The sequence below is a fragment of the Labrus bergylta genome, chromosome 4 (genome assembly GCF_963930695.1).
Source record: "Labrus bergylta chromosome 4, fLabBer1.1, whole genome shotgun sequence".
NCBI lineage: Eukaryota > Metazoa > Chordata > Actinopteri > Labriformes > Labridae > Labrus > Labrus bergylta.
In genome coordinates, this window is record NC_089198.1 from 6,608,959 (window position 1) to 6,636,692 (window position 27,734).

Below are 27,734 nucleotides of genomic sequence, written 5' to 3' on the forward strand. Positions count from 1 at the left end.
GGTGGATATTACTGTCTGAGAGTTTGTTAAAGTGAAATGAGACATTCAAAGATGCAGCAGTGTCCTTCTTTTACATCAGTGAGACTACAGGGAGACACTGAGGACCACTATCTACGGAGAGCCTGAAGGGACAAAACAACATGAGATAAACGCGATTAAAACAATGATGCATTCATTTCCATCTGCAGTCCAAAGATGTTTTTATTATCAGTATTGGGTGTCTTCCTCTTCTGTCAGAAGCCTCCCTCGTCTCCACCATGTTGTATCATGTTCCCTCTTTTATTTGTTTGTTTGCTCGGGCACAGGGACAAAGCGTGGCGGGTGAAGGCCCCTGCATTTGTTTTGGTCAGAAGGGCATGTAAACAGAGGCGCCCCCGCGGGCCTGATGAGGCTCTGCTGACACACCCCGACCCCCCCCAAACCCCCCCCCCAAGTCTTTTATAATGAGAGGGGTTGCTTATAATGTGGCACACGCCTCCCCGTCACTGACACGCCTGCGGTTGCCTCGGGGTGATGCATGATTCGAGACGGTCATGTGGCGCCAAGAGAGTTCCCCTGGCATGATGCCCATGAGAGGGGGGGGTTGTTTTCTTTTAACCTTTATTCATGCGGGGAGGGGTTGACGAGGCAAACATACGGCTAAAGAAACCGATACTGACACATTACCACAAGTCTCTAAATGTACAGGAGAAAACGTTTATAGTTATTACAACATTTCTTACTCTCCTCTGTCTTTGTGTTGATGCTTTTTTTTAGTTTCAGGGCATTTTACAGATTTGTCTTCAGGGCGAACTGAAACATAATTTTGCTAATTTTCTAGAGGCAAAATAAATGTTTATTTTATGTTGAAATGAAGACATTCAGGGCGTCGGTAGCCTAGTGGTTAGTGCGCTTGCCCCATGTACAGAGGCTGTAGTCCTCCAAGCGGGCGGCCCCGGTTCAAATCTGACCTGTGGCTCCTTTCCCCCCATGTCTCTCTCTCTCTCCCCAGTTTCTGACTCGACCCACTGTCCTGTCTATCTAAAATAAATCACAAAAAAGAAACCCTAAAAAGACATTCATGGCACGATGATTGTTGGTTTTGTTACTCATTTTTTACTTCCTGTAAATCCAAACCGATCGTTGCCTCTTGAAGTCGACCGTCTGATCCTTTAGCGGTGATGTAACCTTAAACTAAAAAGCTAAAAAAAATGCATTTATTCATTTCAATGGTGACGTACACTTTGAAGCACGAGAGAAACGTTTCCAAGTATCACATCATCTCTTGCCAAGTGTGTGTTTTTTTTGTTTTTTTTTCAAACGCTGCCATTAATTTCCAACGATTGATTTTCTGGCTTCCAGACAGACATTCGTTTTCATCAATTCAGTTTGTTTTTACAATCAATTTGAAAAGACTTAGCAGAGATTGGTAATCCATCACGGCGAACATTTTATCCACCTTCATTTAGTGTCACGGTTAATGCAGTTGCGGGGAATGAATGGTGCCATCGTCTTACATTAAAAAGCAGTCTGCCTGAAAAACAAGCCTTCAGTTCACAAGCCGCACTGTCAGAAAAAAAATGAATACAGACGACAAAGAAAATAATTACCTAATGTGGATGTCCTGGAAAGGATGATATTCTCATCTGTTACATTCAAATGTCTGCTGTGTGGCCGGAGAGTTAAGTATAGATGTCCTTGAACGCACCAACAATGGAGAGATTACATCAGAGGTTTTGAACACAACAACAATAATTTAATATTGACAAGAAATGAAGATAAGCAAGAATCTTTGAGCTGATTCTGATTACATTTGGAAATTTAAAATATGTTGCAGAAAGTAGAAACTATAAGTAACATTAATAGATCTGTAAAGTATACAGATGGCATTTTTTACTTAAAGGAGCAGTATGTAACTCTGACACCTAGTGTTTAGAAAGTGTACTGCAGTCCAAATTCTAAACATCATAGAGAGCTGTCTCCCCCCCCCCCTCCTCTCTAGAGTGGATGCTCACTCAGGTCACCATGTGGTGGACTCTGAAGCTTCAGTGTTTATCCAGCTCTGCATGGGTCTGTAAACCTTTCTGTGTTCTAACCTCTCTCCATTTTTCAAAAGCATCTCCAATATTGATCCTAGTTTGAGCACGTTTCTGCTCGTGGAGCTTATTAGAAACATGCAGAGGCTTTTTAGGTCGGGTACAATCACTTCTATCTGAACCACTTCTCTTGACCGCTTCCATCACTGCAACACCTGTTGACCTGATAACTGCTCTTATATCTGACAAACCGAGGGGCGTCCAAAACGGCCGTGTGGGGGGCCTAAAACTGCCTACCTTCTCTGGTCCAAACAAATCCAGAGCTTTCAGGAGCAGAATCTAAAGTTAGAAGGAGGACATACTGACTGCTGCATTGTTGTCAGAGAAGCCAGCACTTCAACACAGCATGTTTCCTTAATGTCTGATCATAGAGTAAGGTCACGTTATCATTTAATTCTCTAGATATCTTACATATTTATCATTTAAAAGCAATGTTATAACACTGACAAATTAGTTTAAATAGGCATTCTGTATTTTGATTGGGGATGATCTCACACAGTGGTGCTCTGATGTCATACTCAGAGTGGGAAGCATACAGAAACACAATCACATCCTCTTAGCTCGGCTGCATGTTCCTGGACATCTTGGTCTGCTGAGTGAAGCATGTTCCTAACACTCTCTCGCTCACTCGAACACGAGGCAGCAAATGTAGTTCACACTCACTCTGAAAATACATTACTGCACATTAAGGCTGTCCGAGGGACTGATGCTAGAGTGCAACATCTACCATTAGCTGTCTGCTAACCTATCTAATAATGATGTATTTTCCTTTTAGTTGCAAATCAATCGAAAATTTTCTGAAAATAATTTGTCAGATACTCAACATTTTTTCAAGCTTCAACATGGACAACAGAAGCACAGGTTTTGAGTTTCCCGCCACGAGCATAGAGGAAGATGGCTGCTGTGTGGACATGCTCGGTTTAGACAGTGGGTCTACACTGCGTCCTGCACTTGTAATGTTTGGCATCTTTTTAATTGAGCAAACCCCCTGACGCCACACATACAGCAAGAGACTATAAGTCCGTGCTTCTCTCCCCCACTCTGTCATTAACAGCAAATGCACGACTAATGGCGATGAAACAAAACTGGAAAATGCACACCACGCTCTGATCACCGTCATAAACCAGCGTGATTAACGTGACGCGTCTCACCACCTGATGGAGTGTGTCTCGTTTAAAAATCAATACGCTGTAAATAAAGATACTTGTGCCTGTGTGGACTGCAGCTTGGGGGGGGGAGGGAGAAATGTTGGGACTTTGCTGTAAATTTGCACTGTTTAAGACTCTAAACCTGTCCTGGGTTATATTGTTTTCTTCAAATTTTTGCCGTTTTTGTCCTCTAATTGGCTCTCGAGGGGGGGGTGGGGGGGAAAGCCATTTTGAAACAGTTTTTAATTACATCATAAAAGAATATGCTGCTGCGGCAAAGTTCACCATGCGGGCGAGTTGAAATATGAATGCTGTTGATTACGTGTTTTCCCCCCCTTCCTGACAAAAAACACCCACAATGCAGTGTGTTGGGCTGATTGGGTACCGTGTAGTGTTCCCGAGGATGTAACACTGGCGCACAGGCAACAAACCAAACAAAGCTTTTTCATCTAACAACCAGAGGGGTTGGACCAGTTCACGGGGAGACAATATTTGGCTTTTTATTAAACATCTAAAATTGGCCATTTAGTGCGAGCTACCTCTGCGAACATGGAAACCTCTCCTGCCTGTAAAAGACTGGCTGTAAAACAGACAATGAAATTAAATCTTTTACCCAATTAATAGACAAACATGAGAGTTTAACTGTGTCAGGATATAGATGCCTTTCACACCTGATTTGACAAGATATCAGAAGAGTGAAAACATGGACAGTTTGATATGAAAGGGAGCAAACACAACTGGTTATGAATCTTAAATGTGCAGCTTTCACGCTCTGATTCAGAGCTACATGTAGTTTCTGGCTGCACAGTCTCCGTACACACACTCAGGGACTGATTCACTGAAGGATTGCGCAGCGTTTGCTCCCAGTAACCGTCTGCAAATGTCTCTTAAAGACACTTCACAAAACACATGCAAAGGAGAGGATTTCACCTCTCACTGAGCTGCGGAGCATCTGTGCATCGGTGCTTTTTGCACATATTTAAATGAGAAATAAGGCTTTAATTTGGGAAGGTATGTCCTCTTTCTTTTAGAATCATCGTCTTTTGAGATCAGGTGGTCACTGTGCATCAGTATTTATAAGGGATGTCACGCCCAAAGTTTACAGTGATCATGAAAGCAGCGCCACGTCTGTTGACCTTAACATAAGTAATCTATATATGAAGGCTGTAAATTACTTTTCTTGATATAGTCAGGGGTTAAATCAGCATTTTTTTTTTACGAGTTCTTGCTTGCTCCATTCAGAGAGGAAGCTTTGTTTTAAACAGTAAAACTCATAGCTTTTTAAGTGTGGCATTTAGCCACCATTAGCACTGTATGCTTTGTGAATTAGACCTTGAGGTGGAGCATATAGCGGGAGCAAACGGTGTACAATTTTTTAGATCTATTAGCGGCCGCAATCCATTCTGAGTCTTATATCTGTTTGCCTTCCACCACTCGTGTGGTCGGTATCCCCAAGCCGGGCTCGGGAGCACTTTAATAATCTGCTCACATTTATGAGTCTGTGTCCGAGCTCGTAGATCAGTGTCAGCGTGCCGACCTACGAGGGTATCAGTCACATCTGATACGGACTAATGAAGGCCCTGCTCACATTACCTCCACCGTCAATCAAACACCTCGTCAGTTAATCATCAGCATCTCCTCTCATTAAGAAACACAGATTCCCCGCAGAGATTGAACCGGGACTCTTCTGCTGCAGTCGGTTGCCCTTGTAAGATGATGTATGGTTTCTCATACTGAGGATCTGACAGGTGACATTTGTTCTGTTAGCTTCACAGTTATATTGCAGGCAATGATGGGGATTAGTTTATATAGGATTACACACGATGGATGTGGCAGTTGTAGTTTAGTGTCTCACCCGGGGGGGCACGTCGATTTGACATTTTGATCCCTGATGGATTTATCAATTCAATGAAGTGATCCACTGGTTTCATAGGCAGCCTCTTTTTTTTCAACCTAAGAGGATGGTCTTATTCAACCTCAGTAAACCTCATGTTTATGACTTTGCACTTCACGGCGGATCATATGGCAGTGATGGTCTCTAAGTTTGTCAGTGAATTGCCTCGTCATTCATTGCACGCTTGACATACAATTGGATCCATGTCCTTGTCAGAATGCATCCAAATCCCCTCGGTGATCCTTGTGGTTCATTTAACTCGATTTTTTTCTCAATATTTACATTTTTTTAATTCCATTTCTTCATGACTAGAAAAGCTGCTTTTGCAACATTCTCATCAGCCTCATGCAGCAGGATCATTAAGCTAATGTTATACATTCTTACAACTCTAAAATAGAAGGATGAACTAGATGGACCCAACAATAGCTTAACAACAAGATGTGAGGCATGGCAGCTGCAGAACTGCCCTAGGTGGATGTACTCAAATGATACTGTTTCTGGGCACAATGCTAGTGCAGACATATAGACGTTCCAAGCTCACTGTGGGCATCATGCGAGGAGGACGCTGGCAATATTACACCCTGACCTAAGGCTATATGTAGCTGAATGTGTTTTGGATGTCTGGGGTCGCCAGAGTTCTTAGCAGTCAAAGCGGGATCACAAGCCAAAAGAGGTTTGGAACCGTTAGGGTTAGGGTTAGGGTTAGGGTTCATCTTGAGCGTGTTCCAATGATTTAGACTCTTAGGCTAGATCCCAACCTCTACTATCACAGATTCACAAACTTTGAAATGGTCCCAGCCAAATGTTTGCGGTCATTCCTATTCTTCTTAAAGGTCAAATACAAAAGAGCCCAAAGGACGACTTTCCAATGCCAAATTACACCATTCTTGTGAGTCTGCATCTGGATAGACTTTTAGAGTGTATACTGAAAAAAAAGATGACTTGTAAAACCTAGTCTGCTTTAGCCCCCACAAATTCATTTTTCGCAGTTCATGGACATCTCTGCTCTGGTATTACTTGTGTGGAAAATTTTGAGGATTAGAACTTCTGCATCAGGGAGCTGGTTTAGCTCAGTTGGTAGAGCAGGCGCCCCCGTATACAGAGGCAAAGTCCTCGGTGCACTGGTTTGCTGGTTCTGCTCCAGACCTGTGACCATTGGTGCATATCATCCTCGCTCTCTCCTCCCCACATTTCCTGTCTCTCCTAAGCTGTACCTATCCAATAAAAGCAGAAGCATCCAAAAGAAAAAACGACTGCTTGATGTCCGTTTTTCATGGTTATCAAATTTCAGAAAATGATTTAATTATGATGACATGGTGGCCATGGCTCAGACACTGACCGGCATACTTTTTGCCTGGATATGTAAACCGGATTTTAGTAGAAAAGTTTTATCTCTTGCCCAGATGCTTGCAACCAGTCTCCAAGATTTCAAGCTACTTTTTTTTTTCTGAAAGCTCCACTCCGCTGACCTTTACTCGTAAGCTCGCGGTGATGTTTTGGTTTTTTATCAAGTCTTTACGGAAAGCTTTTTCTTTAAAGGTCATTCCCTGCAGGCTAGGCCGACCCCTCGTGCAAATAGTTGTCATTCTGCTTTTGTGACATTCATCTTCAAACTTTCAGGAACAGAAGGAGATGTGAAATAATGAGTATAATTACATAAGGAGCTGTAAAAAGAAGATGATGTCTCCAGCCTTTGATGAAAGAGAAACATGATTGTGGCTTTTCTGCTTTGACTCAAAAACAGTCGATGTCTACTTAATGAAAATCATTAGACCTCATTACAAAGGTCAGAAGAGCGCTTCCCTGTCATCCAATCACAGGTGATCTAACCTCAAATCACCGCTCTTTGTTGTTTTAAGGTTTGACATCTCTGTTGTGTGAAAAAGGTCTTTATTAAAATGAGTTTTTTGGGGGGATTTAAGTCCATTTCCCAAACTAAAGAGCTTTGCAAATTCATCCATTTAGGTAGCACAGGTAGCACTTCTACCCAGACATCTTTCTAGAAATAGTTTCTGTTTTAAAGACAAATAATGATTTGCATGTTGACATAATTACATCCCACCATCAGATTCTTCTCTTTGAATGTTATAGGAAAGGAATAAGGTTTTTTTATTTTTGGATTTGTCATTTATCTTGAGCTACTTCCAACCAAATTGTTCACCTTAATTCACCTAATCCCTTTCTGCATGACAACAGTGACTCATCCACCCGTGCCTTCTTTCCTTCCAGGAGCTGTGTCGGCAGCGCATGGCGGTCAAACCTCCGGTGGAGCGGCAGGAGCCCATCTCCTCCAGGATCAACAGCGTGTCCTCTCAGTTCAGTGACGCCGGTCAGGCCGTGAGCCCGTCAGCGCGGAGCAGCGTCTCCTCCTGGAGCGAGGAGCCCGCCCACTCCAACATGGACATCTCCACTGGTCACATGATCCTGGTGAGCCTTTACATTTAACACCATGATACAGGTTGACAGGCTACTGTGTTGATGGCTCTCCCTTTAGGAAACTCTACTTGATGGTTTATATCACTCGAAATGGAAGGTTAATGAGTGTGATTTAAAACTTTGGAGAAAAAGAACATTAACTCATTAGTAAGGTATGTATTATGGTAGCTGTCTCTCAGAATTACAAACACACTTATTAGGACTCTCCAACTAGACTCTTGTCCTCTGTCGCCCCCCGGTGGTGGAACGAACTACCACCATCATTCGTATGCAGAATTGCACCTTTAAGAAAAAGCTAAAGACCCAGCTCTTTATGAACACCTACACACTTATTAATGATTATAATGACAATATTAGGGACGGTTTTGATGCTGATCAGAACTCTCAGGAACAGCTGTCGATGTTGTGCTTTGCCTCAGAACCTGTGTGTCCAATCAGACTCGTTTGCACTTCCTCACTTTGTTTCCTCCTCTCTAGATCCCCGCTTTTGTTGTTCTTACTCTTTGTTTGTATAAAAGCGTCTGCTAAATGAATTGTAGAATTGTAGTGGAGTCACCCCCTGCTGACCATTCAAAGTTTATAGGTTTTGGAGTGGTCTATTTTGGGGTGTTTAGTTCACTGACAACTGTTTCCCCTGATGGAAAACAATCGGGCCAATCAGAGCTGTGTTGGCTTGATTAATGAGTCTGTAAGCAGTTAGCAGATAAACTGCCACAACCAAGACTAACAGTTAAAAAACAAAATGGCCACAAAAGTTGTAATTACCATCTGAGGATGAGATGGATGGGGGAGCTCTTAAGTGGACACATTTATTGGAACATTGTAGAAAACATTAAGATATAACCTCCCAGGAACCATTAGAGCAGCTTAAAAAAAATGTTATATCTCCTGAAACAACGGTGGCAAAACAAAATACCATTGTATCCCAAGTAGATTTAGATTGCAAACATTTGCATAAGAATGGTTGTGCAGTCGGATTTACAGATTAATTTCATGCATCCATGAGAATTAAAGGCAGGGTTGGTAATCTTCTCCAGATACACTTTTTAAGATTTTGGTTGAAATTGTCTTCAGGTCCTGACACAGAGGGTAGCACTCAGGGAATGCTACTTTCAAAATCAGTTGTTTCTAGAAAATTACCAACCCTGCCTTTAAGTAACTTAGAACTAAAATGTAGTTCCGATGATTTTGCAGGAAAGTAGTTTTGGAAGCTGGAGAAATCGACTTTGCATTCCTACAGTATTTTCTACTTTTGTGAGTTTCTCTCCAAACAGTTGCCAGATCATTTTCTTTGCCCCCCTTTTTTCTCTCCCTTTCATCGAAAAAACATCCCATCACCTGCTTCTCGTACTCCTTACACCCATTTACATCTTTCAAAAAAACTGTGACATCACAGTGTTTTTCTCCCATCTCTCTGTCTCGTCTGCATCTCTGTATATAGCCGTCTTTTCTCTCCACACACACGCTCACAATTCTCTTTTCCCTTTTTGTCTCACTCGCTCTCTCATCCTTTTGTTCCCAGTGTTTTTTTTTCTCCCCTGGTTTCTGTACATCTCATTACACCCACAGTTTCCATAAGCAGGCTTCTTACCCTCTTCGATCCCGCAGATGAAAAATCTCTATTGAACCTCGGTCGCATTCTCTCGAGCGCCATCGTAATTGCAATACATAGCTGTTCACTTCAACCACCCACAACCCTCAGCACCAACCACCACCAACCACCACCTCCTCCTCCTCATCCTCCCAACCGCAGCCCACCTTACCCCCCCCCCCCCCCCCCCCCCCCCCACATCTCTCTCTAACTCTCACTCTCTCCACGCATTACGGAGCTGCCGGGGAGAGATGTGACAGAGCGGGCTGTTTGATGTGTTCAATAGGCACAAAGATACTAATTACCCCTGAGATTTGGACCACAGTCGTGTTCAGGAGAAGTGACTCCCTTTTGCAAACCCTGTGTGTTGTTCTACTCAAACGTGCAATCCTCCTAAACGCACCTTACAACAGAATATGATGCGCGTGTTTGATGGTCACATGTGGATGAAAAATAGACAGCGAGGTCTGAACTTCTTCAGGTACGTTTTTTTATTTTTTGTCTCCACCAGACGAGGCTTTCTCAGCACTGGAAAGAAAAGAGGAATAAAAATGAAGTGATGTGTCGTCAAGTGTTCCTTCAGTGTGTGGGCCTCAGATTACTGAGTTACATTAAAGACAGTAATATGTAAATGATGTGAGGGGAGGCAGACGGACCGAGTGCATCAGACGTGGAAGGATGTGATGATTAATACATTCTGTGTAGGTGTTAAAGATGAACATCTCCTTGATTGCTGATATTCAAACTTCTAATAGAAGCAACAAATTGTCACTTTTCCACCTTTAACATCAGTTTATAAGTCTGTTTAATAGAACAATCATCAATCAATCAAACTTTATTCGTATAAAGCTTTTCATCCAACAAATGTATCCCAAAGTGCTTTTACATCAACATAAATCAAACAGCAACAACATGACTCCCTCCCCCACCCCTATCCCACAATCCAAAAACTTAGGTAAAAATAACTAGATAAGAACAGGTGCTGAGGAAACGCTATCATTTATTCTAAATGAGGAAACACAGGAGGTTCAAAATGTAATAAAACGATGAAATGAGAGTCAGTTAAAAGCTCTGTCTTGAGTTTGCTTTTAAAAATGTTTACATTGTGTTCTGTACAATAACTTCCAATGGGTAGAACAGCGTCCATCCCACGTCCACAGAGTGTCTGTTTTCACCCCCCCCATCACTTTTACTCCTCAGCAGTAAGCAACACACGGGCTCCTGGTAGAAGTCGTGGCGTTGATTGTTTTCTCGGCTACATTCGCCCGGCTATTTCTAACAGCTACCGCTCGCTCTTTCTCAGCTGCTCCGGTCATGACGACCGCGTAACTCTCACACACACACACACACACACACACACACACACACACACACACACACACACACACACACACATACACACACACTCGCTGACTCTCAGTCTCTCTCCTCACTCGCTCTACCACCTACATCATTTATTTGAAGAGAAGACGTCTTTCTTTTAAAAAGTCATCCCTGACATTCATCTTAACAATCAAAGTTTAATCAGTGACTTTAGTTGAATATCAAATAGTTGTTAGTTGCGGGCCTACTGCAGAACAGTGAGATGATTTTACATATAGAGGAACTTCCTGTCTGCATCCTCCTCCGCTGCTTCCTCTCCAGTGAGAGTAGTTAGAGGAGGGAGTCGTTTCATTTCCACCCTTTACAGTTTAATGTATGGTTTAGCAAAGAGTCGTTCTTCCCCTCAGCGTATGTGCTCTCCTTTTAATTACAACTTAGCTGTTTCATAGCCGTTAGACATGTCCAAATGCACTGGGTCATTATGTGCATACTGTGCTGATGTGAAGTTGATGGTATATTTGATCCCACTGAGGAAATAAAAAGGAATGATCATCTTGTCAGAGGCAGGGTGCCCGCCATCATAGAAAATGATAATGGCCGATGGTGAGTTAATGGGAGGGAGCTGTGAATTTTTTGGCTGCCGCTCTCTTTTTTTTTTTTTTCCTCCTTTAGATTTAAAGCAGTTATTACAGATAAAGAGGAGGGAAACATACAACATACACACACACACATGGAGCTGTTGAGTGTGTTTCAGCACCTTGGACAGCTCCACACATACAGTAAGGAAAACTACAGCTCTGAGTTTTTATTTTTTATGAAACCCTTTATTTAACCGGGTATTTAAAGGCACAGTGTGTAGATTCTACCAGCAGGGGGCTCAAAATCAAAACAATAACAAAAGATAATCGTTGAGGCTGGCGGGGAATCATGGGAGTGAGTCACCGGTAGACAAAGACAAACGAGCAAAACCGACCTGAGGAAGAGAATATGTTAATCGATGAGCTTTCAGTAGCAGCTCACGCCTCCTTATTTAGCGTTTTTTTATGTAACATCTGGTGTTTCTATGGAAACGATAAACATGTTGTGTCTGTCATGGCGGCCAACACATCCTGTTACAACTATAAAATGATTTAAACAGTGCAGTAAGGCGTCCTCAACCAGTGACAAATCTCTCTGAGGCACCCACATACATCTCCACAATCCATCGAAGGGATAAAGGTTGATGACACGCTGATTGGTCGACGCCTGCTCCAAAGGAAAACATTAAACAGCAGAAGGGGGGAAAGTTACTTAATGTCACTCTCAGGTGGGAATCATGTATCTCCAAAATGTCAGCTTCTATACACAGAAGAAGTGTATCTCCACTGGGTTCAGAAACCTTTTCAGACGCCCAGAAAGGTCACGTTGTGTTTTTCTCGTTCCCCCTCAGAAGGGCATGCAAATGTTCTGCTGAAGCTAAAAGTTTTTTAAAGTGCTAAACTCAAGACTTACGAGGTTTCCACATAACGGTGACAATCTGGGAAATGGCTGTTTAATGTCTTTTTACCGCCTCCCAATCATCTTCCTTAGTCAAGCTTTTATGGATTTGCACCCACTATCCTCCATCTTTCATTCATTAGTTTTAACGGCGTCTTCTCGCTTAATTTTATGTTTATTAAAGTCGTTTTCCCACTCGTTCTGTCTGTGTACCGATCCTTCCTCCTGCATTGATTCTTTTCTCTTCATTACACTTTTTTCCTGACTGTACTTTTCACACTATCCACATATATTCCTGACTGCTTTAGCCGACATTTCCCACTTTCCTTAGCGTCCATCCCTCACTTCTTTCTACTTCATATTAACTGTCCTCCTTTCCTACTTCCTCCTTCCTCCTTTCCTTCCTGTCAGGCCTCGTTCCAAATTATAAAAAGAGAATTTGGAGCTGCTCAGACTCGACTCTCGCAGTCCAAACTGTCAGTTTTTACACACACTAAATGTCTCCCACTTACTCTACAAGGGAACTCATTTCAAATCCACCTCATGACGTCTACTAGAGACCGAGCTGAGTTTTCATGGCAACAAAATCCAGGACCCAGTCGACGCGCTCAGCGGAAAACTCAGGAGCCGAGGGAGACTGCGGTGCCTCAGTCACACCAAAATCCATCACAGAGCGAGACGAGCGCGGCGGCGGCCCCGCCACGGGAAAAGCAAATATTTCATCTAACGCCCTGCCACACAGCGGAGCGAGGCGACTGTTGAGCGATTGATAAAAAAATCACAGGCGTCAAATAAAAAGAAAGAAGTAGAACGTGATGCGCTGATGAGCCCCTCCTCTCCAACCAAACCCTCCCACCTCCTCCCCCCAAAAAAATTAATTGCCACTCGTGCGCCAGAGCAAATTCCATGTCGTGATCCGCCCACTGATTTTAATTTGAGAGGAGAAACAGCTTTCACCATCTTATCCAAGTTAATGTATTACTTGGTCCCATGTGGCAGGGACTGAGCCGCCCCCCCATCGCACCATCACCGCCGCCCCCGCCCCCCCCAACATCCTCTCTGCCTGTGTCTTAAGAGGATTAGTCGACTCTATATATAAAGCACATTATCTTGTCTTTTGTTGCCGGCCAAGTAAGTGTTATAGATTCTGCTGCAGAGCGAGCCTCCCCTCCATCCAGATTAACCGCGCCGAGGATTTGTCGCGGCCGTCGGGTTTTTCCAGCTGGTGGGACGTGATCTGGAGAGAGGTGGAGGGTCGCAGGGCAACGGGCTGGAGGGACGAGCGGGGCGTTCAGGAAATGGATGTTAAATCACTCTAATGTGCTCGGCTGAGGGGGGGGGGAGGAAGCACTGAGACGCAGAGAAGTTAGTCTCATGTATCAGGATGATGTCAGCGATTAGCCTAAAAATAAAGACGGCAGCCTGCGTGGATGACGGATGGCTGCAGATTGACCGATGAGGATTCATGACATGTTTGTTGTAGAATCCATGAATGGGGAAGATCTTGAACTGAATTAATTGAAGATCTTCGGCAAGTGATGCCGATGTTGTAAGATTCAAATCAAATTCTTCTGAAGACATTTGACCTGAACACTCCGGGAGAGTCTTGGGATCACAAGTCAACTTGAATGTTTTTATGGTAGCACATTTAAAAAACGACGCCTGCTGCAAACCCAGGACAAGCAGAACAAAACGAAAAACAACCACATTCACAATAGTATTAAAAAAGTATTAAGTATTTGATTAAAAAATAAATAAGAGCAGAGATAAAACACGGACCAGATTAGTAGTAAAAGAATAGAAGAACCAGGGAAATATGAAATAAGATAAAAAGGAAGGGCCGACCTTAAATTGGGTTGAAGGCCGTTGAAAAAAAAAAGTGTCTTCAACATCGACTTGAACGTGTCGAGCGATTGAGCGGTTCTTGTTTAGATAAGTAAACACGAGTTCCCTTCTGTTTCTGAGTCTCGATCTTGTGGATCTTCTAACAGGAAGTGGTTGGTTGATTTAACTGGATTGCAAAACTGCAGTCGATCAATAAGACAAAGAACGAGCCACTCCATTTAAAACCTTAGATTCAATAAATTACATTTTAAAATCCAATCCCCAAAATGGACAGGAAGGGGTCTGGCAGGAGAAACTCCAAGCGCAAAAATGTGGCTTTTTGCATTCACATATACAGTTTTTCAGGAGATTTCTGCAAGTGTGAAAGCTCTATAAGACTCTGAAAGCCAGCAGACACACAAATGTTCATTCAAACTCACAGAACAAAGGAGTTGTTTGTCTCAATCAGTTGTTTTTTTTTGTGTTAATTTGTGTTACACAGATAAAGTTTTGCATCCAATCTACATTCTCTAAGAAATAAAAGTTCCACAAACAAAATGAAGACCGTGGCAGAAACATCAAGTTTTAAACACAAGCCCTCTCTCTCTCTGTAGAGATCCTTTCTGTAATGTTGTTCGACACTGAGAATAACAACCTGAGCCTGTTAGTGGCCAAAAAAAATACCATGCACTTTTAAGGGACGTTCTTTAATTAGGCTCATTCGCCTACAGGGATAACCTTGCATCCATTAAAGCCTTTAAAGCCTGTTAGAGACACAGAGCACTGGAGCAATGTCAAAACTTCTGCAGCCATTAGTCAACATTACACCCTCCAAAAAAACAGAAATGAAAGAGGGTATGGCTCAGGTTTTTAGAGCTCTTTATAAATATATATATATATATATATATGTGCTTGTTTGCTTTCCCCACTGGACACTCTTTTTCCAGTGAGAGCAGTTTCCCTCTGAAGCTGCTGTGATCCAAAATGGCGGCTGCATTACATCACCTCCCATCAGCTTTTCAATCTGCTGTTTCCCCAACAGGTGCTCAGGTGGTGCGTCAGAGCCACAATGGCGGCTCATCAGGCGGGGTCTTACAGCGTGGCTGTCTTTTTTTATTTTTATTTGAGCACCTTTGGCAGCTGTAAGTACACCCCCCCCCCCCCCCCCCCCCCCCCCCCCCCCCCCCCCCCCCGTAGTAAGGGGATTATTCAGTGTTTGGTCGACACATGGTGATCTCAGCACCTCCTGATTGGATTGCAGTAATCCTTTTACACCGCCACAAAACCCTATTACTCTGGCATTAGAGAGCGAGAGAGTGGGTGGGGGGTAGAGGGGTAGAGGGGGGGGGGGGGGGGGGGGGCATCGGATGGGAGGGCGGAGTGCGTCCTGTAGGAGGGTGAATGATTGCAGGTCACATGTGATTGTGTGTGTTGGTTTTATGAACACATATTTATGAGTAGGTGTCTTTTCTTTCTCTTTCTTTTGTGTTTTTGTGTGTGTGTGTGTGTGTGTGTGTGTGTGTGTGTGTGTGTGTGTGTGTGTGTGTGTCTCGTGAAACTGTGCTTTAGCGTCTGTGTATGTGTGAGTTTGCGGTCTATAAGTGCGAGGAGTGTGTGTGTGTGTGTGTGTGTGTGTGTGTGTGTGTGTGGGTGGACTGTGTTTCTGTGTATGTGACCTTTATTTGTGGATTGCGCTTCATATCAGTGTGTGTGTGCATTTTCTTTATGTGTGTGTCCTCCTGGTGTGTGTATACTTGTGTGTGTGTGTGTGAATCTTGTGATGGATTTGGACCTCCTGCTGTTGATAAGTGGCTGTGTGCAGGTGGAGGGTCGCAGCTTCCTGTTACATCACCGATGCTTTCAGCCGCTCTGCAGCAAACAGAACAGAGAGGCGATACCAGAAGAGGGAAAAGAATGTGTTATATATTTTCAGCTACACACACACAGCACAGCTTGGGAAAGGATGGAGCTTGTTGTTCAACACTGAGCCTGCGTCGCTCACAAATACTCTAAAAACGTACAAACCTGACCAGCAGTTTCTTGTCAGCTGGTATAGTTTCAGTCTTAGTCTTTGGACAAAAATGCCTTTTTAGTTTTAGTCATGTTTTAGACATTTTTACCCTTTCAAGTTTTTAGTCTACCAGTGGAGATTCAAGAGTCTATAGGCATAAATCAATTGGGGGGCCCTCCAACCAGTGTTCAGCAGGCCAACAAGAGGGCTGTCAGATGGGACCACCATTTTTATTTTTTTGTTGTATTTGTAAATTTTATTCCATTCAAACAGACAATAAAGTTAAGAAAAACAAACAAACATAAAATCTCAAATTTTGAATGAAAAGGAGCAGAAAGAAGACTAATTTTATAATATCTGCATATCTTCACAAAGCATTAATTAAAACAAAACAAAACAGTTAACTCAAAAACAATTACAGGCAAACACAGCCACTGGCAGCCCCATCGTAGGTCCTCCTTAACAATTCAGTTTACACCGTACAAAGCACAAATACATAAAACCATAGGGAGGTTTCCCACCGTCATTACAGAATTGGCACATTTTCGGCCGCTGCTTCTGGGGCCCCCTACTGGTCTTGGACCGTTAAGCAGTTTCTTGCCTTTCCTGTTGACAAGCACCGCCTCAGTAGTCAACGACAACTCAAACATTTGAGTCCAGTTTTAGTCAATACATATTACATATTCTTAAGAACCAGCAGCCTTTTATTACAAACAATTTCTCCTCCAAATGTCTCATGTTAGCAGGCAGTAGGAGGTCACAAATTGCTCAATTCTGAAGTATCCTCAGCTGATTTTACCAAGGGAAAACACCTCCAGTATTATAAAAGACGGCTGTACCAGTGTCTCCACAGGGATGACTGATACCGCATAGATCTGTGACTTGGATTTGTAAGCAGCGTAATGATAGAATTCTGAGAATTGGCAGATACATTTGTACATCGAGTTTCTCATTAGAGCATGGAAAGCGTAGTCCAAGGTTTTTTTAGTATCCAAATGGAGTCATACAGAATATTGACATTAAGGTATGTTCAAAGGGGGATGTGTTTATTTCTATTTAAGGGTTTAATATCTAATATGGTCTTAATGGGATACGTACCAAACTACCCTAACCCTAAGTAAAAGTGAATGTGGGCGAATGACAACAACTCATATTCAAATCATGTTATTGAGTGACGTCGTGTTTAAGTTGTAAAAACGAAAAAAAGATTCTTTCATTATGTACCACTGCCGGACGTGTAGCTGCGCCATCTTCCATTTTTAACAAACTCTTCTCATTTTAGCAGAAAACCATTAGACCCTTTTTTTTTTTGGAGGGGGGAGGGGGAGGCTAATTCTGATTAAGATCAGCCCCATTTGTAACTGCCACCATAAATCATTGCAGGAGCCATTTAAAGAGCTCATTTTGGTCCCCTCATCCATTACAAACGATTGTACCGTCCATATTTTGTGTGCATGGGCCACTGATTCTTAAAACCCTGCCAAAAGAAAAAAAAACACAAAGTTACACTGGCTACCATCAGATTGTGGCTTACACTACAACACAATACAGAGTCCTCGCTGGGGATTTTTATGTGCCAAGATCATCGGCCAACAGTTAATCAAAGTCAAATTATCTTCCTTAATTATCATTTTAATATTGCAGGTAATGGCCAGGCTAAAACTGGCTCTCATTTAAACCTAGTCCTAGAGTAGATCAGACTGATACCTACACTCATTTAAGAGAGCTTTGGTGCAGTTAAATGAGGAGAACATGTAGATTGGGAACTCTAACATGGTTTGGTCATGGTATCGAACAACTCTTTGTCGACTAGGACAGGGACATGTTTGGTAAGACACTTGATGGGATGGATGCTTTCGTTCTTTGGGTTTTCCATTTGCTCCATTTGTTAATTCTAAACCAAAATGTCCTCCATCTGGTGCTTTAAGAAGGTCTAATCTGTATTTTTTTTGGGCTTCTTTTTCACCACATTGGTCAAATGTGTATCACGGGGCAACATGGTGATTTGCAGTCACGGGACAAATCCTCTGGATGCATGTAGTCAGTTTTTCTTTGATTGGTGAACTAATTCATTTTGGGCTCCTCTGAGGTCCAATCCCAGTCACACATCCATCCATCCATTCATACATTATCTATACCACTTTTCCCGTTTGGGGTCACGGGGGGCTGGAGCTGATCCAAGCTGTCATTGGGCATTACACCCTGGACTGGTCGCCAGTTAATCACAGGGCGACATATAGAGACAGACAGACAATTTTAGAGTCACCAGTTATGCTAAAGAGCATGTCTTTGGACTGTGGGAGGAAGTCGGAGTACCCGGAGAGAACCCACACATATAACTCCACACAGAGAGGCTCCTGTCAGACGGGGATTCAAACCAAGAACCTCCTCGCTGTGTGGCAACATCGCTAACCACTGAATCACTGTGTAGCCCCCAATCACAGATATGATATGTAAAACATTTTTTTAGTGACAAATCAATTAAAACCCAATTTCCCCAAAGCGTTAAACATTCCCATCTGATACTCTGCAAATCCATCCACTATAACAACAAATGATGTATCTCCAGCATCTCTAACGTCTTCTCCCTTTTTTTTTGTTCAATCTTCTCCTCCTTCAGTCTTACATGGAGGATCACCTGAAGAACAAGAACCGCCTAGAGAAGGAGTGGGAGGCTCTGTGCGCCTATCAGGCAGAACCCAACGCCTGCACCATCGGCCTGAAGGACGGCAACACCAAGAAGAACCGCTCCACTGCTGTTGTGGCATGTAAGCAACAAACCTCTTGCTAATTTATGTCTTTTCGTCGATATGTCTGTGTTCATTGGTTTGATTCTATCTACACACCCTCTTATTGGCTGTGCACTCTTAGCAGTGTCTTGTTGGATATCTGACGGACTAGATTTGGGGGTACGTCGAAGTGTCTCTGGTAATGTGCAGAGGAAGCAGACTGTGTTAAAGGCAACAAAAAGGGTGGATTGCATACCCCCAAAATGCAATCACATAACCCACAAGCCATCATTCCACAACCATTAAGCTTTGTATGAAATCCTGTCAGGGTCAAAATCCAGTCATTTGTCGATTAGCTTCAGGTCCATTCTCACGCCTCAAGTTGCCAGTTGGACTGTAAACAATTAACAGCATACAGAATAGGAAGTTCAATAACTATCACTTATATGTCAGATAGTGGTACACTCGGAATCCCAATGAGAATTGGCTGTTGGATCCCCATTAGCACCAGCATACCCATTGGCTATTCTTCCTGGAGTCCAACACACATACAGTCATACAAAGCCATAAGAGCATGTGCATGATCTGACCACAGCCAATGAGGTTTCCTGATTAAGACCATGGTATAGGAAAAGTGGTCTTCTCATGCTTTAGTTGCCACATCCTCTGACTTCTGTTTAAGACCTTAAAGTCTTTATATGTGATGTTTCACTCTTAAATGTAATATAAATCAAGTATATCCTCTGAAAATAACTCTGTGAGTCATGACTGTCTACAATGGGTGTAACACCCGAGTCCCACTGTCTGTGATGTTTTCAGAGTTTTCAGAGTCCTATCTTCACTTTGTTTACATCGCCTGGACGGCCGGCTGACTCCTCCCCCTCGCGTATAAAAGTTGTTTAATTGAGGGACTAGAGAAAAGAAGAATAACATACTGTACTCACTGCTTAACTGTGTTTCTAGATCACGCTCATTTCAGGTAAATTTACATGCAGTGTGAAGATACCAGCAGAATAAAGATCGCTAGCATTAGCATGCTAACACAACAATGCAGCGCAAGTTGTTTTGGTTTCATGCTGGTGCTCAAGGGCGACATCTGCTGGATCAAAAACTCACATATAAAGCCTTTAAAATAACAGCCACAGTCAGAGTAAATGAGACATTAGCACCTGCAGCTCGATTAACAAACGAACCAGTGCTGACCTCCACATGTTTCATCCTGGAACTTAACTAAGGTTATCTTTGGATTCAAAGATGGTTAACGTAATGGCCGACTGCTAAGCTCTGATTCTGCTTGTGATAGAGACGACATGATCTGCGTTGCACAAGTTGTTAATTTTCCATGTCTGTAAAAGTCAACCACTTTGGTAACCATGTGTCCTTTCATGACAAGTAGTGTGAATAAGTAGAATAAATGTCAAAGTACTTCCTCTGTCGGTAACTTGCTCAAGACTAAAGAGAAATACGTTTAGCAAAAAATTGGTGACCTCACTCCCACCACCTCTCGACCGCGCTCCCCAAAATACTCAGAGCCCGCCGTCTATTATCAGAAACCAGGAGCAGATGCAGCGAGCAGAAGGGTTGTAAATTAGTTTTCTATTAAAGCTCTCCTGCACCGACCTCATCAATGATTAAAATTTTCTAAGCTTCTGTGGAAATAGCCTATCTTGAAAAAAAGAAAAAAAAAAGTGCTGTCCCATTCTCTCCAGCGAGCCCAGCGCTTAATGAAATCCAGGTTGTCAGCAGGGGAAAGCAGTTTGTCAGGAATAATTTGTGCTTCCTATTTGAGGCACCACTGGCTTCTTTAAAAAAAAAGAAGAAAAAATCTGAACTGTTTTGCGTCTCTCACTGGAGGCTTGAGAGCTCTGTGTTCACAAGCGTTAAAGTACAAAGTGGGATAATTTGTCCCTTCCAGACATTTCCCTGGACCAGTGAAGATGGAGGGCAGATTCTCCCACAGCTGAACGAGAGAAAACTTGCCATCTTCAACTTTTGGTTCCCCCAAAAAAAACTTTGAAGTAAAGTAGAATCCTGGGATTTTTAAAACCGCCCGTCTTCACCCTCCTTTAAACATATTTTTGGGTGAACTTGACGAGCAATGACCTGCTCGAGTAGATTCTAATCCCAGCATTTCCTGTCTTTTGGGTCTACCTCTTTTAGTTCAGTACATTAACTAACGGGGCGCCGGTGGCCTAGTGGTTAGTTCACCTCAACGTGGAGAGGCTACAGCCCTCAAAGATGGCCGCCCTGTAACTCCTTTGCCACATGTCATTTCTCTCTCTCTCTCTTCCCTGATTTCTCTTTCTCTCTCTGAGATAAAAAGCATCAAACGCCCATCAGTATATCTTTTTAAAAAATCACACATTTCTAATAATTTGAGTATTTGTGGCAAAGATAAGTTCTTCTTTTGCACATTGATATGTTTATTTATCTCAAAGGATTTCTCCGCAACATCTCAAGCCCATTTCACACATCAAGGTTGAGCCAACTTCTAGAGCAGGGATGGGCAACTTTGGTCACAGCGAGGGCCACATTCATTTAACTCTCACTGCCAGGGGGCCAAGTTGTAGAATACAGAAACGATTACAGTCAATTATGTCTCAAATTTAACTCAACATATATTCCAGTGATCTAATATTATTATGGACATTTTTTATAATTTCATGGCATGTCATGTTTTCTTCATTACTGTAATTGATGTGTAAAAATTGACCTGAGGGCGACGTTGAGGGTTGACGGGGGCCGCATGTTGCCCACCCCTGTTCTCGAGGAAACACTCAATTTTGGGCACTAATTAGTCATTTAGACCTTAAGACTTACGGCCGCATGGCCCCAATTTTAACGACAACAAAAAAATGCTGACTAAAATGGACCCACCAGTATCTGCAGCAGAACCTTTATGGCTGCTGAAATCATCAAGTTTAACCCTCTGGTGAACTACTCGCTGCTTGATGACTGCCTGAAACCTGAGACCTCTGCTGACTTTCAGAGGAGCCGTCCAAACAGCACAAATCAGGGATCAGTCTATCAAAGTTCAAACTACTGTCTTGTTATTCCGAGCTGAATACAACCATGACAAACCAGGAGGAAATAAAGTCTTTAAGGTCATGGACACATCCTTACTCTGTTGCTTCAGATCAAGGCTGCGGTAAAAAGTTACACCCCATCATACTCCTCATTTAAATGCATGTGACATCGTCCTCTGAGCGCCTGAGACAAAAACGCTCTGAATTCCTCTTGTTTGTGTTCCAGATGATCACTCCAGAATCACCTTGAAGGTGGAGAACAGCCAAGGCAACTCTGATTACATCAACGCCAGCCCGATCGTAAGTAGCACCTCCTCTGCATTCTAAACTCTGTGCTCCACGCCGGCTCCCACAGTCCACCACGGGGCCGTCGCAGGAACAAAGGCGGCCTTCTCGTTGTACAATCTAAATTTTGATGCAGCGCTTGCTTTAGCTTCGGCGGCGGCCTGACGCGAGTGTGTATGTTCAGCACCATGAATATTAATGATCGCTACAGCAAACACCCCGGGCGAGTGTTCGCTATGGGAAAAAGGCGTGGGAAAGGACGTGCGCACGTCGCATCTTGACTCGCTTCTCGTTTGTGAAAACAAAATTGATCCGTGGGGGTCTTGGGAAATGATTGTTTTTTGACCTTGGCTTATGTTAATTTGATGCTAGTTTGTGTTTACTGTTATGTGGTGCACACCCCGAGCTGCTGAGTCGTTCTCCTTGGCACAGCACAGATTTAAGCAGCAGAACAGCTTGTAAGAAGAAGGAGAGGGGGGGGAAGGAGGCGGGGGGGGGGGGGGGGGGGGGGGGCATGTGCATTCAGTAAGTCAGTGTATCAATTTGGAAACCAGTGTTGGAATTGTAGGTTTATGTTCCCCTCGAGGCAGATACAGTGGTATTCCATTAAAAGCAAACCCAAGCGCTATGCATTTCAAATCCGGGCTTCACACCAAGAAGTGGCTGAGTGTGTGTGTGTGTGTGTGTGTGTGTGTGTGTGTGTGTGTGTGTGTGTGTGTGTGTGTGTGTGTGTGTGTGTGTGTGTGTGTGTGTGTGTGTGTGTGTGTGACTGACTGACTGACTGACAGAGAAAAAGAGAATCAGAAGGATTTAAAACTGTACAGGGAACAAAGAAACGCACAACTGCCAAAACAAGCTGCAGCACATGTACCCACGCACACACACACCGAAACACACACACACACACACACACACACACACACACACACACACACACACACACTGATGCAAGGACGCTCACACACACACACACTAAAATGTGTGCACGCTCACCCACTCTGATATCCTATACATACACACCAATGACAGACATGTATACAAACAGTGCAGATATCCATAGAGACATACACACACAGACACACACACACACAGACACACACACACACACACACACACACACACACGATTGAATGCATAGGAAACGGTACACATTGATGTTATTTGAGGAGCCTCCTCCACTGTCACTTTGATGTAAATCAGACTTCATGTTTGTGTTCCCGCTGTGACAGACGCTCAATAACTCTGGGGAGATTAGATGGATTTTCCTGCCGCTTCTCGTTCACCGTCTGTACTTAAAGCGACAACAGCATACACTCTCTGTTTAAAGCCAGGTAACTGTGCGGTTAGCGCTGCACTCCCTGGTAACCTGTTGCATGTTGCTCAGCTAACACAGGGAGCATCGTTTCATCACAGCCTTCAACGCCATGCAAAGCTGTACGTCCATTCTGCAATAAAATGGTTAAATTTATAGTGAGAGTGTTCCTGACTGAATAAAGCTTTACTTACTTTTACAACAGACATAAGAATAGAATAGAATAGAATTACTTTATTGATCCCAAACTGGGAAATTGTGGCATTACAGCAGCAGGTTATCCAAACACACAATATGAGTAAAAAAACACTATCAGCAAATCTAAACACAATATAATATTAAATACAAAGTAAATAAGCACTAAAAATATCAAAACTAAGAATGGGAATATATACAACCAGGATTTAACTTAGCATTACTAGTCTTAGTTAAGACAAGATGAAATACAACATACTTTGCTGGAGAATCAACCTCCAAAATGGAGTCGATGCAAACATCAAATTTGATCTTGGGGGAGGGGAAGAGAACATTTTTGACTTTTTTAGGTTGATGCTCAAAAACTGTGGATCATTTTCAAGGCAGATCATAAGAACAGATATACAGGGATACATAGCAATGCCCATGAACAAAATGACAAAGCAGGAAACCTTTCAGAGTCGATCGTCTTTCAACCGAAAGGTCGGGAGTTCGATCTCCAGCTCCTTCAGCAAGACACTTAACCCCGAAATGCTCCCACTGCTTTATCGGCGGTGTGTGAATGAGTATGACTGAGATTAGTTTACACTGATGGACTCTTTACACAGCGTAACTACAAGTGTTATAATCGGATGTTGCTCATGATATGCAACAATTGAACCCCAGCTAATGATGTCAATAAATGTGCCAAGTCACTGATGAATCCAGTGGGATTTGTAGTTTTTGTGTCGACATTCACAGATGTACCAAATGTAAGAAAGCTTTGGCATACGAGGGATCGTTTTGGGCGTCTTTAAAAAGCACTACATCTGTGTTATAGCTTCATTTTCCGGAGGATTCAGAGCTGGAACAGTTGTCATATAATCAACCAGATGTTGTTTTCTGCACTAGCTAAAGTAAGGGTGACATGAATTAGCTAAATGACATCATTAAAGCCACCCTAAATGTTACATGCTCAGTTTCTCATTAAGTATTAGACTGTATTAGGACCCCCTTCCCCCCCCCCCTCCCCCTTCCCTGCTGAGATTTATTTGACACCGGCAGCTGGAGTTTAAAGCAAACATTAGGCATTGGAGTGTGTTCCAGATGATGTTTTATAGTCGAGGCATTACCTTCACATCAAAGTCTCATGTGGAGGATCGCGCTGTGTCCGTCTGTTGAGCCCAAACCCCGCTGGCCTTTGCACGGCTCGACCAGCTACAACTTAAATTTCCAACACTTAAAGTCAGGGTTGTTCATTTCCTCCAGATTCACTTTTTAAGATTTAGGTTGAAATTGTTTTTAGATCCTGACAGAAATTAATAACTCATGTTCTCTGAAACAGGAACGGAGAAAACCCTTCATCTTTAGCAGTTGTAAGAATGTAAAAACGTCAACCAATGTCTGCCACGAGGTACCAATCTGATGAACCAATCAGGCGCCTCCCTGTCTCCCTGCTCGCTCTCTACCACTTGGGTGCTCCAGCCCACATTCAAAGCTCGTCACCAGTGACGGAGTTTATACTGAGAGTTTACTTGAGCTGAGGTCCGCTTCTGCTTATAAGTGAGGGGGCGTGGCTTATGAGGGAGCACAGAGGGGAGGGGGTTGAGTGCAGACGGAGCACTGAGGGAATGCTACTTTCAAAATCATGCAAGTTTTTTGAAAATGACCAACCCTGCCTTTAAGGAGCCTTTTAGTGCGCCATTGCAAATAAATAAAAATGACGACTGCAATATTTTGAAAAGTAGAAAAAAGTCAAATGGCTTCTCCTTTGTCTGTTTCTTGCACCACATTTATTCAGAAACTATCTGCCAGACACATGAGTGAAATTTCAGCTGATCCTATGGACATGCACTACTGGAGAGATGTCAGAGTGAGGGGGCTTTTCCTGAACCGAATCCACAGAGGGGGTTAGGAGGAGGATGGTCGTCACATTTAAACTGAGAACAGGTTGATTTTTTTGAGTCGTTTTCCATCATTTTCTTAAAACAGTGCATCCAATCTGAAGTGCCGCAGGTGCATACATAATCAGCTGCGTAAAAAAAAGTTCCTCACAAACAAATCAAAAGCTTGATCCAAATTTACCGAGCCGTGGATGACTGAGAACCTACAGACACAGACATCTCACTCACAAACACAATCAATCACTCAGTTTCTCCTTCAGGACACACGACGCACAAAGTCCAAAACAAACTGGATAGTTTCCTCAACACACACACACACACACACACACACACACACACACACAAACACACTCTCCCTGAGACATAATCAATCACTCAGGTACCCATCAATCACGCACACACACTCTTCCCCTCATTGCGGTGCGTGTCATGTGCAGATAGCGCCGACGTTTAAATCAGCCTCGCGGCTTTTATTGACAGTTAAAATCGACTTTGTTTGACGACAGACTTAAAGGAGTCACTGCTGAAGAAAATGGGAAAGACTCTTTTAACTGTGCAGCGACATCACAGTGAATTATTCAGAGGATTAAATGAAATTAACTTTCAGAAGGAGGAGGCGGCGGCGGATACAAAAGACGGAACAAACAATGCAGACGACTGAAACAAGCAGAGAGAGAAAAGCAGCTCCAGGTTGTGCTGATGTTAAATGACTGTTTTTGTCAATGGAGTCTGGAGGCTTTGAAGAGAACAATGAAGAGGCTGTTTCTGAAAAAAATAATCATTTTTTACCTCAATGAAAAAACAGCAAAGTTAATAGTTAGGGAGGGAAAACAAAACATGTTTTTTTACTGGTGAGGTGAGGAATAGATTTTTTTGGGGACGACAAAAGAGGAGACACAAAAGCAGACAGAAACTGTCTGAAGTAGGGGATGATTTATCGCCGTAAGAAGCACACATAACACAAGTTGTTTTCCATGCATGTCGAGTACTCACACACACACACACACACACACACACACACACACACACACACACACACACACACACACACACACACACACACACACACACACACACACACAAACTGTCAACTCAATCCCCCGCTGAGGTGTCAGAATGTAGTAACAGTCTGCTCCATTGTAAAAAACTTCACCTTACAGATTAGATGAAGTCATGGTGATCACACCCACACACACACACACACACACACACACACACACACACACACACACACACACACACACACACACACACACACACACACACACACCAAAGACTACATTTTACGTCTTCCAAAGAAAGGAGACAAATCGGGGATAATTGCACTTTTCACATCCTCCATTATTGTTCCTCAATCAGGAAGTGTGTGTGTGTGTGTGTGTGTGTGTGTGTGTGTGTGTGTGTGTGTGTGTGTGTGTGTGTGTGTGTGTGTGTGTGTGTGTCTGTTGGTGAGAAGGAGAGAGAAAGACATTTGTCCTGACTGACACAGACACACACACACACACACACACACACACACACACACACACACACACACACACACACACACACAGACACACACACACACAGACATGTGGTGGTGTCGTTAATGGCAGGGTTTAATTCTGGAGACAGTCTGAGATGTCAGGAGGCAGTGTGTGTCCACAGTGATTAAAAAAGGAGACGGAGAGGGAGGAGATAAAAACAGACGTCAAGTGTCTCTCTGTCTGTCTTTCTTTCTTCTCCATCTTTACTCAAAACAACTTTTTCTTTTCACAACTTTTCTCTCTCTCTTGTTTTGATCCAAGTCAATCTGTTTCTCCTGATGAGCTGTCTCCCCCGGGTCTTTTCTCTCTTCATTTCCTACACCATGCCACGGCAGATAACCCGGGGACATGTGTTAATTATAAGTCTTGACATTAATGAAGAGTTCATGTACTGGTCCGACTTCCAGTAGTCACATTTATATCCCTTAAATGTGCATTGCAATCCTGATTACAAAAAAAGAGAAACATCTGGTACCAAAAAAGTAGGACAGTGCAGATCCCTTATTTTGGAACCATTCCCAACTTTTAACGGTGGAAACGCCAATAAATGGGTACCGTACCGAGCAGAACTGAAACAGACAGCTTGGTGGAAACGGGGCTAAACAGTGCGGAGACGGGCTACCTGGCTTCTTGTTAGCTGAAGGCTGGTGCTGAACTTGTGCTGTAAAGCTGAACACTCTTCTTGAAAGACGTTTTAAGAGACCCAGCCCTCTGATAAAGTTACATAGTGCAGAAAACGGGCGACCAGGGTGCTCTGTGGACGTGGGAGAGACAACATTCTCCTTGATGAAAAAGCTTTGAGACATCTATTGTCAGGTGTAAAAAGTTTAATATTTAAACCATTTTGGCATGGCTGAAAAAGTATACATCCCCATCTTGAACGAGCTGCGTTAAAAAGACTTAAAATGTCATCTTAAGCTGTAAAATGACGACTTCCTTTACGTATGAAAACCTGCTAAACATACCCAGACCTGATGAAACGTCCACCTACCTTTGGACA

The 27,734-nt window shown here is 43.1% G+C and overlaps 1 protein-coding gene across 1 annotated transcript in view; it reads left to right on the top strand.

Annotated features, from left to right (window-relative positions):
- ptprn2 (protein tyrosine phosphatase receptor type N2) overlaps positions 1-27,734 on the top strand; it is a 201,750-nt gene that overhangs the window by 141,205 nt on the left and 32,811 nt on the right. The window contains exons 14-16 of the mRNA XM_065954457.1: positions 7,347-7,544; positions 18,399-18,546; positions 21,760-21,833. Of these exons, the coding sequence (XP_065810529.1) occupies positions 7,347-7,544; positions 18,399-18,546; positions 21,760-21,833 (420 nt within the window). The remainder of the gene's footprint in view (positions 1-7,346; positions 7,545-18,398; positions 18,547-21,759; positions 21,834-27,734) is intronic.